Source organism: Dunckerocampus dactyliophorus, chromosome 2, assembly GCF_027744805.1.
Source record: "Dunckerocampus dactyliophorus isolate RoL2022-P2 chromosome 2, RoL_Ddac_1.1, whole genome shotgun sequence".
In the NCBI taxonomy this organism is placed as follows: Eukaryota; Metazoa; Chordata; class Actinopteri; order Syngnathiformes; family Syngnathidae; genus Dunckerocampus; species Dunckerocampus dactyliophorus.
The window spans coordinates 25,108,410-25,128,315 of NC_072820.1; the positions used below are offsets into that span (position 1 = coordinate 25,108,410).

The 19,906-nt window shown below is 38.6% G+C and overlaps 1 protein-coding gene across 3 annotated transcripts in view; it reads left to right on the plus strand.

The window, feature by feature from the left end:
• Nucleotides 1-1,494: 1,494 nt before the first annotated feature.
• The window catches only part of LOC129177286 (phospholipid phosphatase-related protein type 4-like), a 35,043-nt gene continuing 16,631 nt past the window's right edge, over nt 1,495-19,906 (plus strand). The window contains exons 1-7 of one of the 3 annotated variants that reach the window (XM_054768223.1): nt 1,495-1,831; nt 9,731-9,916; nt 10,889-11,018; nt 11,323-11,518; nt 13,863-13,920; nt 16,863-17,036; nt 18,742-18,877. In XM_054768223.1, the coding sequence (XP_054624198.1) occupies nt 1,757-1,831; nt 9,731-9,916; nt 10,889-11,018; nt 11,323-11,518; nt 13,863-13,920; nt 16,863-17,036; nt 18,742-18,877 (955 nt within the window). In that variant the 5' untranslated portion in view covers nt 1,495-1,756. Of the gene's footprint in view, nt 1,832-9,730; nt 9,917-10,888; nt 11,019-11,322; nt 11,519-13,862; nt 13,921-16,862; nt 17,037-18,741; nt 18,878-19,906 lie in introns of those variants that run through there. The other 2 variants (XM_054768224.1, XM_054768225.1) reach the window with 2 other exon arrangements.

Sequence of the window (19,906 nt, forward strand, 5' to 3'; positions counted from 1 at the left end):
TCCCAGAGTTTAGGCGCAGTCAGTTGTTTGACTACTACCTTCGTTGTGCTTTGTAGCTGGAGGTGTTGCCTGCCAGTCGGCAGTTGCAGCAGAGCAGAGTGAAACTATGCTGCCAGTGCCTCAAAAAATAAAGTCTGGGAGTGAAAAAAAGGCAAGAGAAAAAGGTGAGAGAAGAGAGGCAAACGAAAAGGGTGTCAATATGTGAGCTGTTTTTTTGTAGCCTAGCCAGTCTGTTAGCTTAATGCCCTCAATGAAATAAGCTAGCAACGTGTTAGCATGTTGTGTTAACCTCCAGCTCACTCCTTTTCAACCAACATTTAATCAATGAATCAGTGAACTAAATGTTTAGCACGCATTATTAAATCCTTTGTCCCTTTGTTCCTTTGAGCAAAACTGTGTTCGATGACATGTCACTTAGTATAACACAATTTCTCTCTCTTGCTCATATTAACATGACCAAAAAATAAATAACTTGTGAAATATGGAGCCTTACCGGGCGTTGTGAGCGCGGCGCTGACGCGCTGCGGGCGAGTCTGTGGTGAATCTCGTCGCTTAGCTACTTGGTGTGGCATGGCGAAGTGTCAGTAACGTAGTTCGATCGGCGTAACAATGTTCATAATAATAATAATAATAATGTCGCTGTGGCTTGGTTAATATGCATGTCACATTACATGGAAATGGAGCGGTATCTGCGTTTTTTGGAGAATTTTTCAGACGACTTTATAGGCGGAATAAGTTAGTCCCATACGTGCAGTAATGAGCTATCTTTTCTTAAATCGATTTTTATATCGTTAAAACGCACAGGAAAGAGAAAGACGTGTTCACGTCTCACATAAGGATTGTGGATGATGGGCAACATTCCAAGAAAAGTGCAGTTTTCCTTTAAGTTTAGCATATGTGTAAAGAAAGAAAGAAATGATTATTGATGCTCTTTTGTGAGGCGAATTGTTCATTTACAAAGCACATTCTTCAAAGTGAACACTAATTTCTCTCTTTGGACTAATGATTTAACAAACACTGAACAGTTGAAAAGATTAGAAAACACTTCAGATATGGTCTTTATGGAATAAATTTGATATCATTTGCTGCTGAACTGTATTTTTTATTTTACTTATTGCTTTTGTCATTTTTGTAACTCTCTGTTTACTGTTAGTTATCCTTATCTGCCTTATAGATTGTATTATTATTTGTATATTTATTATGTTGTTATGGAATTTGCTGATCCTGGAATTTGGTGAATATATTGGATTGAAAGTGCCTTATTTCCAATAAAAATGAAAAAACAAAAGCAAAATCCTTGTCAATATTGTAACAAACACACACACACACACACGCACGCACACACACACACACACACACACACACACCAAACACATTAAATATATATTCACGTGTATAACGAGCAAATATGCCAAAACAATTTTGGATTTATTTTGAAAATCTTGGAGGATGCTGTGTTGGGTTGCGCATTGTTACCTTAACCAGCATATCTATGGCAACAGTGGTGCTCCGTGGGAGTAGCAGAGCTGTAACCGCCTTTTTATGTTCGTATTATGGGTTTGTTCGGACGCCATACCGGTCATACTGTTGAACCTTTGTCAGACTCCATATACATTTAGGAGCGTCCAAGGACGAATCAGGGAGAAGCACCTTCGGCATCAGCTCATACTGAAAACCGAGCGCGGTCAGAAATATTGGGACGGGAATCAAGTCCAGCTCGTCTCCCGGCAACGGGAGAGCTCATCGGCGGGTCGGGATGTCTTCCAAGGAACGTCTGAAATTCGGCAAGGAGGACAGCGTTACGCTTCTGCCATGTTTTTATTTTGTAGAGGTTAGTAATCTATCTATCTATCTATCTATCTATCTATCTATCTATCTATCTATCTATCTATCTATCTATCTATCTATCTATCTATCTATCTATCTATCTGTCTATCTGTCTGTCTGTCTGTCTGTATCTGTATTCTACAATTATTCCAAACACAACAGATCTCACTTCAGGGGGTTTCCAAATTGCTCCATTTTTATCGTCCCCCAGGGAATATTCTACACATAAAATGAAACATGAAGACATGAAACGTTATGGAGGAGGATCAGGGCCACACTGAAAAGAGAAACAGTTGAAATATTGAATGTTTGAACAAGATGTCACACACACAAAAATAGTTATTTAAATATATGTAATATCTTGGCATATCACACATCCTGGAGTTCAGGGTGTATTCTAGAAAGAGCTTTAAGTCAAGTAGAGGGTTAACTAAAAACTCTGGGTTTTCCACTCCAGAAGAATGGTAAGTCAAACTCAGAGTCAGTTACCATGGTAACCTGCTGCCAGGCATGACGTGTGTCTGGTCCTTTGTAACACAGCAGATGTCCAAACAGAATTACTTCCGGGGGCCTTATGTCAGGAGAGGATTTTGATTCCATCGTTTGCTCTACTATCATTCTCGGACGAGTATCTGTGTCCTGCTAATCTGTGCCCTCCGTTTCTCTGCCAACAAGCGCTTCGTATACATACAGAAAATGCAGAATACACAGGGAAAGCCACTGTGCGTAGGGCTGTAAGGAAAGTATCTCCGATTTTACTACACTAGCGGTCAAAAGTTTTAGAACGCCCCAGTTTTTACAGTTATGGATTGAAATTCAAGTCGTTTAAGTCCAATGAAAAGCTTGAAATGGTGAAAAGTGCCAGAGGTTAAAAAAAGGCAAGGTTACCCAAAACTGAAAAATAATGTCCATCCATCCATCTATGTCGCTTATCCTCACTAGGGTGGCAGGTATGCTGGAGCCTATCCCAGCTGACTGCGGGCGACAGGCGGGGGAAAACCTGGACTGGTCGCCAGTGAATGGCAGGGCACATATAGACAAACAACCATTCACACTCACATTCATACCTATGGACAATCTAGAGTCACCAATTAACCTAACGTGTGTGTGTAATGTGGGAGGAAACAGGGAGAACATGCAAACTCCACACAACGGAGATGGATGTAAAATAATGTGTATTTCAGAATGATAGATAAAGGCCTGTATCAGGGACCACAAAACAATTTAAAGCTGTTTTGTAGAAGTGGAGGTTGATCAAGCCTTGGCAGTTGGTGCAACTAATTGGATAACTTACTACCTCCTCTGTCTGCATAAAAACAGTGTTGGGAACACACTGTGGTACTATACCCTCACGAACATCAGTTGAACAGCATTGTACTGGAGAAGGTCATTTGTTGCTACAAAAGTGGCAAGAAAAAAGGGATTTTACAATGCAAGAGAGACAGACCATCTTAACACTTAAAAATGTATTTTTTTCCCCTCCAGAGAATTTGGACTGTTCTAAATCTTTTGACTGGTAGTGTACATACGATTTATAGAAAGTATGAAGGAAAATATCCATCCATCCATTTTCTATACCGCTTCTCCTCATTAGGGTCGCGGGGGCATGCTGGAGCCTATCCCAGCTGACTTCGGGCGACAGGCGGGGTACACCTTGGACTGGTCGCCAGCCAGCCAATCGCAGGGCACATATAGACAAATAACCATTCACACTCACATTCATACCTATGGACAATTTAGAGTCACCAATTAACCTAACATGCATGTTTTTGGAATGTGGGAGGAAGCCGGAGTACCCGGAGAAAACCCACGCGCACACGGGGAGAACATGCAAACTCCACACAGAAATGCCCAGGGGAGAATCGAACCCAGGTCTTCCCGATCTCCAGGCTGTTACTCTGTTGGCCAACATGCTAACCACGAGACCACCGTGCGGCCCTGAAGGAAATATCTTGTTCATCAAAAAAGCTACACTTGATTTTACAGCTGATTTTACAGCAAATTAGTGTGATATTTAATATCACATTAATACTGAATTAAGTCCCCTCAAATTTGTGGCTTTTTGGTCCAAAAAATTGTTTTTTATTTTATTTTTTTCTCCAAAAATAGGCAATTTTTTCAGTAGAAAAAAAAAACTACATAAAAATATCAAGGTAGATCCTCACATCTTTTTATTTTCAGGATGTGGCCCTCGGTGGAAAGCACACGTCTGCCCTAACCCTAAAATAAATTTGAAATGATGGGATTTTTGTTGACACCGTTCAATTACTCAACTATTCTCGAACAAGTGGTGTGTGTACATGTGACAAAATGTGATTCATGGTCAATCTGTGTGGTTCATAGTATTATTATTCCCTAGAGTAACAGACAGTAAAATTGAGTAATCAGGGATGAAGTGTTTTGTTTGAGAAATGTCATCATGTGAAATATCTCATGGGTTTGTCTTGGCCTCCCTCTTGAATCAACAGTATTTTTAGATCTAGTGAGAAATCACAGATACTCTCATTCTTATTTTTGTGTGGATGATTTTACTATTCCTTTGTCTCTCAGAGTTGCTATGTGCACACATTTTATATCTCAGTCTGCTGCATCATCCTACCCACTAACTGGCAGCTAGGCAACCAAACCGAGTGAATTAAGTGTATTTTTGTATCCATGCACTCCACACTATAAATGTCCAAGGAGGAAAAATCCCTGCTGAAGCTCAGATACAAGAAATGGAACACAATCTAGAAGCAGGGGCACCGGGAGCGCAGCTCATAAAAAGCAAACAAACAAACCACCCCAAAAAAATGTCCTCAAAATTGCTAATTCTCACCTTCACAGGGAAATAAATGACATTTCTTACAAATTCTGTTGTCATTAACTGAGGTCAAGGCAGACTGGAACAAACAACACACCGAGCAAATGAGAGCAGGAGACAACAGAGATTCCATGTCAACCGTTAACTAACACAATAACAAACCAAAACACAGGTACCGAAAACACAGATGTACTGTTTAGGTCAGCGGTGTCTTTTTTCAGCAAGAGGCACTGACTGAAAAATGAAAGGATGCAAGGGCCATTTTGATATTTGTAAAGCAAAAACATGTAGATATTAGGGGTGTCACGAGATCTCCTGTCACGGGATCTCTCAAGATTAAACCGTGATGCTATTTCTCGTTTAGAGAAAAGCAGGTCAGCCAATCATGAACTTTGGCATCGCTACTATGAATAATAAGATGAGCTGCTCTGCATGCCCCATTTTTTCTGTTGTTGTTGTTGTTTTTTTTTTTTTTATTTTACAAATATTTCACCTTTCTTTTTAACTAATCTTTGTAAATTTTCTTCTTATAGTTTGATTTTATTCCTATAATAATATAACTTTTTCCCTAATCTAATTTTCCAAAAATTACAACTTTATTTTGTTTTGTTTGTTTCTCATAATATTACGGCTTAAAAAAAACATTTTGTTTGTTTCTATTTCAACTATATGCTGCTAAAATTACATTATTTTTTCTCATAATATTACAAGTTTATTTTCATACATTTTTAAAAATTATTTAATGTATTATTATTTTTTATGTTGATATATCATTATATATAAATATTTTGACTTCAGTCTCATAAAATTACAGCTGTTTTTTGTTGTTGTTGTTTTACATTTTTCAACTATTTCAACTTTCTTCTTGTATATTTTTTTCTGGTTTTTATGACTTTATTCCCATATTTTGACTCTCTTCTTGTAACATTAAAACTTAACTTAACTTAACTCCCACAACCAAATTTTCCAGAAATTGCAACTTTATTTGTTGGTTCGTTTGTTTCTCATAATGTCATGACTTTAAAAAATAACATAATTTTTCTTTAATATTTCAACTTGATTACCTCTGAACACACGTTTCAAGGGCGATCAATCAGCTATGTACAGCAGCTTAACTCAAATTCATTTAGTGAACAAAGAGACAAGTAAAAACTACATCACAGTAGATGCACCATAATGGCTTTCTGCCGATATCCTACATACCGATATTGTGTGGCATTTAATTTCCAAGACCAATATCAACTGAAACCAGTGTAGGCAGCAGCACTTCAATCAAACTAATGTCAGGTCACATCTGGCGTAATGAATGAACACGTGATGCTTCTTTTACTGTGAAGCCACTGGATGCATTTGAACAGTTTGTTGTGATAAAATAGTAAGAGAAAGGCAGATTTGCACTCAATAGTTGCAATTTTCCATTATGATAGGGAAATGTGCTAAAGAACAAGTCATAAGTCATGCCACAACTGAGACATGGTCAAGGCAAGGCAGGCAGGTGAGGCAGAGCCTCACTTGTCATGATGAAAAATTCATTTTTTAACAAGGATACAAAAGCGCGACAGTACAACGGAGCGGTGCCAGGACGAAAAGGCACAATCATAGGAGTGAAATACGTGTGAGTGACCTAATCATTTCTTATGTCCGACCTGTAGGTTGATCATTAAACTTTTTGGAGAGTGTTTAAACAAGAGAGAAATGTGTGAAAATGTTATTGCCTGTCTGAGAAAAGTTTATGGTGAGAGGTTTTACAGCCTTAAAACATATATAAACACGGTGAAAAAAAGAGAAGTTGGCTACTTCGCAGATTTAATTTGCTGCGGGCTATTTTTGGAACCTATCCCTTGCGATAAACGCAGGACCAATGTAATAACATAAAACAAATATTAATATTTGTCCATTGAACTGTATTACAGATGTATTATCTGTATGATTCCAATAGTTTTTAATATTTTCTTTTTAAAAAATCGCCTTTTCCTGATCAAATACAGGGAAGAAACTTGAGGCCACCGAGAGCGTGGCTTCACAGCTTTGTGTGCAAGCCCCAACTACCGTCTGAGTGCACACTGAGCTAGTGCCTCTTGGCACCTGGCAGTTTGTGTTTTTCATCATGTCACCAATAATATAAGATACAGAAACATTTATAACACATCATGATTTCTTCAGCCTGTGTAATGTCTTGAAATGTAGTGTTACATCATTATTCCTTCTTATTGGACAGTAAAATACACAGAAATGTCATATGGGAGGCACTTGCAGTAGCGATGCATCTTAAAGTGGTCAGGCGTGTGTGAGCTGGAAGGTGCCGGTCAGCCGTCTTTGCACAGAGGAAAATCCAGCTTTTTAAAAAAAACTTTATTGAAATACACAAACGGCAGTGCCGGTGAGTCAAATGCGAGATATTTTTGTGCTCTGCTGAATGAATGCATGAATTGGACTACCAAGATGGAGGTTACTTACCCAACCTCACCATGAGGTGATCATACAATGAAGTATCAGAACTTTTCCTGGAGAAGGTGGCTGCGTCACTACGCAATACGTACCGTAAACGCACTCTCGCCTGTCCATTGTTGTGTGTGTGTTACATGCGCAGGTGGAGACTGCTGCAATGGTAGACTTTCGCGTTGCGGCAGTCTCCATCTGTGCAACAAGTAAGTGTTACATGTTATCATGAATGTACCTGTTACTACATGGTCACAGCATGTATATAAAAGCATAAAAGGTTTTTGGAGGTGCTTTGTAGGTGGCAGAAAGAAGAAAGACATATATGTTCATTCACATGGCCAAAATTCTCCCCCAAAAAGTGCAATTTTCCTTTAGATGTTAATTTATCCCCTTCATTTATCATGAATATGCATTAAATATTCATTTTGAATTGTTTTATGCATGTAAAACTATAAAAAACATGTTTTGTGTTAACATTTCTGAGAGTCAATCGCTGATGACATCATAGACAGGCGACATAGCTGACTTCTGGTTCCGGTTGCCATTTTGTTAGCAAGATAAAGATGCTAACAGGTCGTTTTGTGATAAAAAAAAATACATTAAGAGCACAGTTTGACTCATGTAGTGTAATACAAGTAAGTTAATAACACCCTAACCGGAAAATATACGCAAACCGAGGCTAAATTTTGGCGTAAATCTTTGACATTAACCGACAAACACGCTAACCGGGGTGGACGCTAGCCGACGTTTCACTGTATTCTTATTTCCTAAAGTGTATCTTTACGATTATTATATTTATAGTTATGTTAAGTATATTCCATTTTCCCACACTGAAAATACTTCATAACTAATATTCGACAAGATTAGGAAATATGATCTCTTCTCCTGGTAGAACTCGTGCAGCTGGAGGGTCTTTACAGGACTGCTTGGGAAGAGAATTATACTAATCCAGCCTAGGGGTCACAAAAGCATAGACTAGTTTTCCAGTATCAGTAAGCGGCAGGAAATATGGAAGTATTTCTAACGCATTTTTCGGACTATAAATCCTCCGGAGAAAAAAAAGCCTCATGAAGAGGAAAAAAAGGGGAGGGAAATATATGGGGCTGGAAGCCATGGACCACATGAAATGGGGACACGCCCGTGGAGGAACACACCAGCGTGTTATGAGCATACTACACCCAAGGAAGGAAGAGGGACCAAGTAGTGGGGCCAAGAAAGAAAGATACGGAGTACGGTGCAAAACCATGAACCACCAGAAGTCGCATTAATGGTAAGGATTGTTTGATTTATTATTAACTAGTTTAAGTATTACAATATTACTAAAAATAATAAATTCAGAGACTTATTATAGTCTAAAATTGTCGGTCTTGCTTAAAAATGCACGCATTTAGTTGTATTCAGTGTTAAAAAATATGATATGGCTCTCACAGAAATACATTGCTCTCTTACCCAAAAAGGTTCCAAAAAGGCTAAATTAACATACTGTTACAAGCCAGCGAGTCCAACAAGCAAGTTACCAGTAAGCAAGTTCACCAAGCAAGTTCTAATTCAACATCACTGAATCCATTGAAGTCTTCATCCTCGGTGTTGCTTATGAATAAGTATAATTTATAAGTCACACCCTCCTGTAAGTCGCTCCTGTAAGTTCTCTTCTTGACACTTGTAGGTGGGACTGAAAAGATACATGTGAAGGCATTGTGTTTGTTAGTCACTTTTAAGTGTACCATGAACCCACATTAGTTGATCTGTCTGTGTTTATTTTCATTTTTTCGTATTCACAAACGAGCACCAAAATATCTTATCAAAAATCTTTATCCCTTACTTTATTTGGTTTTAGAGATTTTCACCGGTCGAGGTGAAAGGTCAAGTTCACAGCAATGTCAAACAAAAAATTATTTCTGATAATTTTATCTGATAAACATATACAGTCATGGAAAAAAAATATTAGACCACCCTTGTTTCTTCAGTTTATTGATCCATTTGACTGCCTGGTACAACTAAAGGTACATTTGTTTGGACAAATATAATGATGATAACAAATATAGCTCATAAGAGTTGAATTTAAGAGCTGATATCTAGCAACTTCCATGGTTTTCTTGATGATAACTAAGTTCTTACATGAATAGCTATAGCATTGTACTGCCAAAAAATTAACTCAGATGAGGTACTTTTGTTGTCATTGTTATATTTGTCCAAACAAATGTCCCTTTAGTTATAACAGGCTTTAAAATTAACAAGAAACTGAAGAAACAAGGCTGGTCTAATCATTTTTTCCATGACTATAGGTAAGCAATATTTGGGTCACCTGGCTACACTGCTTACTCAAGTCAGAAATGAGCACAACATAGCTTCATATTTACCATGTATGTTTTTTGCAGAGTGAATCAGAGCTTGAAGGTTAAGGTCACAAAGTCAAACAATAACCAAAAATAAGAGATTGTCTTTTTTTTTTTTGCATTTTTTTAATCCGATCATGCCCAAACGTGATAGACAAATATAGTAGGCACATATACTGATTAGAATTCACTAGTCATATGTGACTAGTAACATTCATTCATTCGTTGTGTTTGTACAGTTTTGGATCAATGTGAAATGTAAATGCTTGTGGGTATACATTATAAGCTATTGTCCAATTCATTTATTTATGTTTTACTGCAGCTCCCGATTCTAGCCCTGTCTATCATCAGTCTGTACTTCCTGGAGTTGACAGATATTTTCCAACCAGTACTTTCTGGGTACAGCTGCAACGACAAAAGTCTGTCTCTACCCTACATCATACCCCAACATGAAGTTTGTCCTCTGCCTCTGCTCTTCAGCTTGGTATTTGCCATTCCCACTGCAACTGTGAGTAGAATGTACTTCTTTAGTCTCTACACTGACCAGCACAGTTTGTTTTATGCCCACCTTTTTAGTTGTTATTTTGGCTTGGTTGGCAATAGTTGTGGCATTTGAGAACTAACATAATAAAATAATTCACAGTGATTCCACAAAATAGTTCACAACTTAAGAAAAATCATCTGTATGTTTCCTGATCTGCATATGTTACGTTCATATGATTTTTCTTTCATGCTCTTTAAAAGTGAAATAATATTTTTGTGGATCAAAACTCTGCAGATCTTTCGGACAAGTGAAGAAAACAACATTCTTGAGCCACTTTTGATTTAAAAAAATTATTATAGAATTAAAAATGGTAAAACAGTACATAAAAACATAGTGGAAGATATTCTCTGGTCTTTTTTAGTATCCCCAAAACACATCTAAATATTTACTAATTCCAGACCAAGGTTCTTCCAGGGCTCATTCAGGCCAAGCTCTATCGGCTCACCAGGTTACATCCCTGTCCCACCAAAGCCATCCGCTCAGTTTGACACCACCCCTCCAAAATGGTCATAGAGTGAGCGAGAGCAGATCAAATGGCGTCCCATACAAGGTCGACAAGGACTGTCCCATGGTCCTGAAGCTGATGAACGTGGCCTGGAAAACTAAATCAGGGAGTCACCAGCTTTGACTCTAATAATGTTAAACATTTTATTTAGAAGGTCGTAAACAGGTTTTCTATGCTCTAACTATGAAAATAATTGTGAATTGTACCATGTAATGTATTCCAATGTAACTTGTATGAATGTTCAAAATTAATTAAACCATTACCACTACCACAATACTCTATTACAAAATAAGGAATCCGACTTGGCAGTAATTCACTTATCACGCCCGGGTCAGTAGCCAGTTAACTGCCATAAACGAGGGATAACTGCAATATTAAACACGATTAAGTCAATCATCAAGTCATGATTATTTACTTGTTCTTTTGTGCAGATTCTCATAGGAGAGGCTATTGTATTCTGCTATCTATCTAGGAGGTCATCGGCAATACAGATTGAGACAAACATCAATGCCGCAGGCTGTAATTTCAACTCCTACATTCGCAGGGCTGTACGCTTCATAGGTAAGAAAACAACATTTACTGTACGTGCAGTACTGTATACCACTGAAGACTGTTACAGTGGATAGAAAATATTACGAAACACTAATATTACTCCCTTATATACAGTATGTTTAAGAAGTCAAGCACTGATGAAAATGCAATCTTTTGTGAAATAAAACCAAACAACGAAAAAGTAGTATTTGGGCTGTCTCTAATAATTATCAAAACCATTTTCAAGGCACAGCATTTCAGAGCTATACATTTCAAAAGACAAACTTCCACAGAAAGGAAAGTAAAAATAATTCTTGCAATGCTTTTTTCACAGGTGTCCATATCTTCGGCTTGTGTGTGACAGCGCTGATAACTGACATTTTTCAGCTCTCCACTGGGCAGCACACACCTTACTGGCTGGATGTTTGCAAACCCAATTTAACACACATGAACATGTCAAGTTGTGATGAAGCCTTTATTTTGGATGATATATGTTCTGGACAAGACATCAGCCTCATCATTGCTGGGAGGTAAACATTTTCTTTTCCTGATGAATATTGCAAATGGTTGGTGTGCATGTACTGTGTCTGTTTGTTCATATGTGCATTTCTGTGATCCTGTACAACAGGGCTATGTAGACCTTTTCCACAGAGGACTACATAGAGAAAAATTGATGGATGGGGGGCCATGTTGATACATTTTATACATTAAAGATGCTAAAAGCAATCCAGTGTAGGTGAATATACTGTATGCTAAACTATCTGGACACATCTTGGCTTTGTGTTATAGCTGACAAATCAAATTAGTGGTGTGGGCCACACTTGGAAAATGTCAAATTTATACAAACAAAAATTTGATGGGTAAACCATGATATGTGTACAGAAAAACTGCAAAAGCAGTGCAAAAAAGAAGAAGTGTATACTGTAAAAAGATTTAAAAATTAAGAAGGAAGTGCTAAAATTGTTTAAAGTTAGCAGACTAAGCATCGAACAAGCATATGTAGTCTGCCAACAAAACAAGACATTTCAAATTGGCAAAATTCTGTAAAACAAGTAATAATACCTACCTTAAAACGAGTGCATTTACTAGTTATAAGCACATTTGTCTAGATATGGATAACGTACAAGAATTCCATCCACGCATTATCTGTACCGCTTGTCCTCACTATGGTTGCGGGGATGCTGGATCTTATGTCAGCTGTCTTCAGCCGAGAGGCAGGGTATCGCCTGGACTGGTCACCAGCCAATCGCAGGGCAATGTACAAAAATGATGTTATTAAATAAGAAGATGCAAGTAAGGATGTACCAGCAAGGACATTTGACTTGCCAAACTGCTTGAAATGAGTACAATGGCATAACGGCATAAAATAGAATGATCAGAATCAGCTTTATTGGCCAAGTATGCTTACACAAACAAGGAGTTTGACTTCGGTTGAATTAGCTCTCACTGTACATATATACAGACACTTAAGAAATAAATTAATAATTAAGAAGTAATTAAAGAGTAACATTGAGATGTGCAAAAGGAGAATAATAATAATATCACGACAGAGCAATTCAAGTAAGTGGGCAAGTGATTAATTAACCAGGACATTAACTGCATTTATACAAAACAACAGTATTTACACTCAGCAAAAATATAAATGCAACCCTTTTGTTTTTGCTCCCATTTTTTATGAGATCAACTCAAAGATCTAAAATTTTTTCACATACACAATATCACCATTTCTCTCAAATATTGTTCACAAATCTGCGATAGTGAGCACTTCTCCTTTGCTGGGATAATCTATCCCACCTCACAGGTGTGCCATATCAAGATGCTGATTAGACACCATGATTAGTGCACAGGTGTGCCTTAGACTGCCCACAATAAAAGGCCACTGTGAAATGCCTTCTAAATAAAATTTTTAGTCACTTTTACACTCCTATTACACAATATAGTAGACATAATAAGAGAAAATATAACATACATATACAGTATAAGACATACAGTAAATATGACTTATGCTAATGTATGTTACTGTACATGTGTGAACCGAGTGGGGTGCGTCACAGGAAGTGATGTTAGGGGTTCAGAGTTGGGTTTTACTTTGCCATGGGTTATGGCCGCAACAGTAGCCTATGTTAGGGATTACTGTGCCTGTTGTGAGATCATTCAAACCTGCAGTAAAAGCCTGTTGTTCCGGCGATCATGTCTGGTGCTTGTGTGTCTCACCCAACATTACAGTAACATTGCTGACACCTAGTGACCAGTGTAAAATACTACGTATCATCACAACAGCTTTAAATGCATCTTCTGAATGCCTTATGTTTGTATTTTACTTAATTTTTCTTAAATACTTAAGCAAAAAATGCATAAATATGCATTTTTTTACAATGAAACAGCATGATTTAATAATTAGTATATTTTTGAAAAAATGTCAATTCAAAGCGCCAAGTGACGAGGGATTCCTGTATGTGTGTGCCTGTGTGCGTTGTGGGTGATTGCACTGATGAAAGCGAAACATGTTAACACATGCATGCACGCAGCATGGCTGACTACGACACAGTTACAAAGTTTCATAATCGAAAACAGGAGACCCCAAAATAATTCACAAAGTCAAAATAAAGACATGCTATTTCCTTAATGCAACTGCTCCTGTGTACGCGGTGAGAGATTGGATAAGATAAGACAGATAAGATAAGGACACCCGCCTACATTCAGTAATGGTTGGGGAAACACTGTAAAATCTAAGCGGAAGCTCAGAGGCGATAGAGCCTTTTCTGTTGCTGGTCCCAAAATGTGGAAGGATCTACTCCTCTACATGAAACAGACCCGTCCCTGTCCACTTTTAAAGCACATCTTAAAACCCACCTTTTCTCCTTTATTTTACAGGAAATCTTTCCCCTCCCAGCATGCTACCCTGGCTGCCTTTGGGGCTGTCTATGTCTCAGTAAGTTCACACGCACGTAAGAATGCATGCACATATTAAGATAAATGCAACTTCTAAGTGAGATAGATTATAAATATTTTTTTGTGTTTGTTAGGGATGTCCGATTATATCGGTTAATATCATTTCTGTCGATAATGGTGATGCGAGTAATGACATGCTCCACATAGCAACAAGCTTTCTACCTTAGTATGTCCACTGTCTGGAATGATCTCCAAGTTTGGCGCTTGGATTGTAAATATGCAATTTGCAGTGAAAGCATTGATTATGTGGTGTGTGTGTGGGGAGGGGGGTAAAGGCGTCTTCCTTTAATACTTCTAATCCTTCATGCTTAACATGCTGAATTAGCCCAGTTTATAAAGTCACTGATTGTATTAGTGCAGAGTTTTATACTTTGCACTTTACTTTGTTCTTATGCGAATGTTTGTGTCACATAAAAGTGTGCAGCTTTCCCAATTGTATTATTTAATTGGGCTCTTATTTGTGAATTTTGTAAGACTAACCTGTCTAACTTGTTGATAGAACATAGTATTTTACTTGACAGTTAGTCATGATTTTTTAATGACTATTTTGTGGCATTTTTGTCTTAATATATTTTGTATAATAAACTGTGTCTATTTGTCAAATGCATAAAAGAAGCATAGTCTGTCCATTCATTACACAAGATGTGACCTGACATTAGTTTGAGGGAAGAGCTGCTGCCTATATCTGTATAGCTTGATTTTGGTATTGGGAATTCAGTGCTGGACAATATTGGTACATCGGATATCAATAAGAAATTCAATATTGAGCATCTGTAGTTTTGATTGCAATGAGAAATATTGAAAATAAATGTTTAATTACATTGAAATGATTATACATATATGTATTATCTTATCGAGGGAAAGGCTTCTTGAGACGTCATCTGTACTTCTGTGAAGAAAGTGTCAGACGTTTCGCTCCTCATCCGAAGAGCTTTGTCAGCGAACTAATAAGTGCTGGTAGCCTAGGCCTTAAATACAGTAAGAGTGGGCGGAATTGGTGTGCCAACACCCTCCTCCTATTGGTTCCTTACACTAAGCCTGGGCGGAGTAGTGGTCTAATCCTCTCCTGCCATTAGCACCTCCGATAAAAGGGAAGTGTCGCTCCCTGAGTTGGGTATGAACGACTCTGATACTGGCTCGTTAGCATCTATTGTTCTGGCTCGGCCCTGGCTCCACCTCATTTGCAAGACTAAGAGCTGTGGGTTTTGGTCTCAGTAACCTGCTGAACACAGGGTCCAAATTAAACCTCAAACCACCATTCCGATTCAATGATGGGTTCTGTTGTTTGACAAAAATAGCTTCCTTTACTCCTCTTTCAAACCATCTGTTTTCTTTGGCCAAAATCTTTATCTCACTGTCCTCAAAAGAGTGATTGGTTGCTTTAAGGTGTAGATGTACTGCTGATTGAGGCCCACTAGAATTGTCCCTGCGATGTTGATAAAGCCTTTTTTGGAGCATTTGCTTAGTTTCCCCAATGTAGTGCTCTTTGCATTCCTCGTCTTTACAGTGGATGGAATAGACCACATTGCTCTGTTTTTGGTTTAGAGCATTGTCTTTAGGATGCACTAATTTTTGTCTCAGGGTATTTACTGGTTTGAAATAGGTAGGAATTTTGTGTTGCCATAAGATCCTCTGGAGTTTTTCGGAGACCCCAGCTACATAAGGGACTACCACTCCTCTCCTTTTTGTTTCTGTGAGCTTTTGGGTTTCTTTCCCTACCCTCTTCTTCTGACATTTGTTAAAAGCCCACCGCGGGTACCCACAGGTTGAGAGCGCTCTCTGGACATGTTGTGTCTCGTTTTTCCTCCCCTCAGCACTAGTTGGTATTTGTTCCGCTCTATGTTGGAGGGTCCTAATAACCCCTAGTTTATGTTGTAGTGGATGGTTTGATTCAAAAAGCAGGTATTGGTCAGTGTGTGTGGCCTTTCTAAAGACCTCTGTAAGTAGCTGTCTGTCCTCTCCTATAATTACCTTGCAGTCTAAGAAGGCTAGTTGGTTCTCTTTAGCGTCCTCTCGAGTAAATTTGATATTGGTGTCCACCGCATTGATATGATCTGTGAAAGACGGAATTTCCTGTTCCTCAGTAAATACCCTGAGACAAAAATTAGTGCATCCTAAAGACAAGGCTCCAAACCAAAAACAGAGCAATGTGGTCTATTCCATCCACTGTAAAGACGAGGAATGCAAAGAGCACTACATTGGGGAAACTAAGCAAATGCTCCAAAAAAGGCTTTATCAACATCGCAGGGACAATTCTAGTGGGCCTCAATCAGCAGTACATCTACACCTTAAAGCAACCAATCACTCTTTTGAGGACAGCGAGGTAAAGATTTTGGCCAAAGAAAACAGATGGTTTGAAAGAGGAGTAAAGGAAGCTATTTTTTGTCAAACAACAGAACCCATCATTGAATCGGAATAGTGGTTTGAGGTTTAATTTGGACCCTGTGTTCAGCAGGTTACTGAGACCGAAACCCACAGCTCTTAGTCTTGCAAATGAGGTGGAGCCAGGGCCGAGCCAGAACAATAGATGCTAACGAGCCAGTATCAGAGTCGTTCATACCCAACTCAGGGAGCGACACTTCCCTTTTATCGGAGGTGCTAATGGCAGGAGAGGATTAGACCACTACTCCGCCCAGGCTTAGTGTAAGGAACCAATAGGAGGAGGGTGTTGGCACACCAATTCCGCCCACTCTTACTGTATTTAAGGCCTAGGCTACCAGCACTTATTAGTTCGCTGACGAAGCTCTTCGGATGAGGAGCGAAACGTCCGACACCTTCTTCACAGAAGTACAGATGACGTCTCAAAAAGCCTTTCCCTCGATGGACAACTCCTGTACGACTGAGAGCCTACACAGACGCATGTATTATCTTACTTGAAAATGCACAATTGTATTGTGTAAAAAATGTTGAAATGTCTTTCAGATGTATTTCAACACAGTGCTGACAGACTCAACCAAGCTGCTGAAGCCTCTTTTGGTGTTTTCTTTCATCATGTTGGCCATCCTGGCTGGATTAACCAGGATCATCCAATTCCGAAACCACCCTGTTGATGTCTACTGTGGATGGATGCTGGGGACGGCTATTGCTATCTATCTGGTAAGGCATCCAACTACTCGCAATTTTCTTTCCTTTGCTGATTATTGTGCCGTAATTTGGAATGTGGAACTAAGAAATTACTTGAAAGTACAGTAATCCCTCCCCACTTTGCTCTTCAAATTTTTAGACTTTTTCAAAAATATGCTAATTAATAGGGATGCTCTGATCAGGGTTCTATGCTTCCGATACCGATCATCCATGAGTGAAATCAGCCGATACTGATCACATGGATTAAGTGCCCATTTTTTAAATTTATTTAAGATGAGTGCTATTGGCCCATGGTGCCGTATAAGAGGAAAAGTTCCAAGGTTGTTTTCTTTCAATAGGCAAAAATAGGCAATTATTAAAACATAAAAAGCGGGGGCGCCCAACGTGATTTTTTTTCCCATATTTTTTTCATTGCCTATATGATATGAAAAAGGAAACCATAAACTCTCCTTCATTTAGACAAAAACATATTTGACTTACATTTTCAAGAGAACATATATCACTCATGAAACTTACAGAGGGTGAGACACCTTTTTCAAGGACAGCTTGGATGTGAGAGTACATATTGTAGTTTGATGGCGTTTCAGTAGGCGTTTTAGCATCACTCTCACAAACGACAGGTAAGTTCCACACAGCAGACATATTTCTTTTGGGTTTGGCACGCCTGCGCAGTGTGAAGGAAAGTGGGCGGGGGACGCTCGCTACAAGCTGCATGCTGCAATAATACGAGCCAGAGGTGATCAGATTTTGTGATTGCCGTTGAAAGGTATTTATCGGCATATGCCGATCACAGGCTTTTTCGTGGAAATCGGCCAATATTGATCGGTGGCCAATCGATTAGAGCATCCCTACTAATTAATAAATCATAGTGTTTCAGGTTTATTAGTCAAAATATATGCATATTTTGCCTAAATGAAGCATTTTCAAAACAAGGGCGACCCACGTCAAGCTAAAATTAAATTCTGAACCCTTGATGTAACTTCTTGTCTGCCACTCACTCTGCTCCCCTAGCAACAGAACTCACATGAGCGCAAGTCTTAAATGGCTCATTTTCTTTCATTATGTCAACTATATTGGGTAATAGGAGTGTAAAGGTGACGATAGGAGTGATATTTCATGACTAGAAAGCTCTAGACATGAAAACAGGTAAATACTCAAACTACTAAAATATTCCGTTTAGAAATATAAAAAAATTCCTACGGAAATTCACTTATCATACAGATATTCTCAACAGAAGCCAAAACCTCACTTTCACTTCCTTAAATATTCAAGTTTGAGGTTTATTAACATTTTGGATTGACCAAGAGCCACTGTTATTGTTAAATCATAAAACAAATAATTAACAATGTAAATTACCTAATAATTGTGCACACAGTGTACATACAGTTCTGGAAGACACAGTAAATTGTAACCTGTAACACTGTAAATACCATAATTATCTACTTATTGTATGTAAATATTAGGGATGCACCGATAGATCGGCCACCGATTAGTATTGGCTGATTTCCGTAAAAAACATGTGATAGGCATATGCCGATACATGCCTTTCAAAAGCACTGCCCCCATGTCCACATGATGCTGCAGAGTCGTGTCAATGTTTTCTATGCTCTAACTATGAACATTTTTAAATAAGGAATCGCAGAAATTCACTCATCACGGTTGGGTCTGGAACCAACTAAACATGATAAACGAAGGATTACTGTATATTTGTATTCAGGGAATATATGCAGTGGGAAGTTTCCAGTCTTGTGAAGCTAAACCAAGAAGGCGACGGCCCCCCCTCACCCTAAGAAAGTCTCCACCACCTTCTGTCCCGAGTGTCAGCCAATCAGAAATGAGCAACAGCCGCCAAGGTAAACAAGCATGTGTATTGCACAATGTGCACACATCATTCCAACATCATTGTATTGCAGCACTCTATCATAAAATATTACATCACTTTTATTGTACGCAAACTTCATACCTCAGCGGCAGTACTTTGGATGAGTTTCCTTATGAAGGTTGTATTGTAAGTCCAGTTCCCGCTTTTACTAATGTCATGAACACATGATGCGTCTTTTACTTTTTACCTTCACGGCTGCAAAATAACCCACTATGAAACCAAAGAAAGTTGGAAGTGCCAGCATTTTGATAAAGAAGGTGAGAAACACTAGCAAATTAAAGAAATAACTCATAGCACAACGTCCAGAACTCTCTGCCACATGTGTCTTTGGCAACAATCACGTCTTCAATCAGGGTAAAAGCAACCTTAAATATTAATTTATCCCTTTCATTCATTATTTATATTCATTTAGAATAGTTTCATGCGTGTAAAACTATTCATCCATCCAACCTTTTTCTATGCCGCTTATCCTAATTAGGGTCTCGGGGGTATGCTAGAGCCTATCCCAGCTGACTTCGCACGAGAGGCAGGGGACACCCTGGACTGGTCACCAGCCAATCGCAGGGCACATATAGACAAACAACCATTCTCACACACACATTCATACGTATGGACAATTTAGAGTCGCCAATTAACCTAACATGCATGTTTTTGGAATGTGGGAGGAAACCGGAGTACCCGGAGAAAACCCACGCACGCATGAGGAGAACATGCAAACTCCACACAGAGATGCCCAAGCGCAGAGTTGAACCCGTTTTTTCCTGATCTTCTGACTTCAGACATGCACTCAGCCACTGTGCGGCCCATGTAAAACTATCATTGTTTTATAGTAAAAGTGGGTGTCTGGATTTACATTATTTCTTCTGGAATATTTCCTCTTTTACAGGTTTCTCTGCTCATTAACTGTAGAAAGATATACCTGTAATTTGCTGGGCTAAAAAGTCACATTGGTGCATTGCTGTCTTATAATTCGAAACAAACTTCTTTTTTTTAAAGTTTG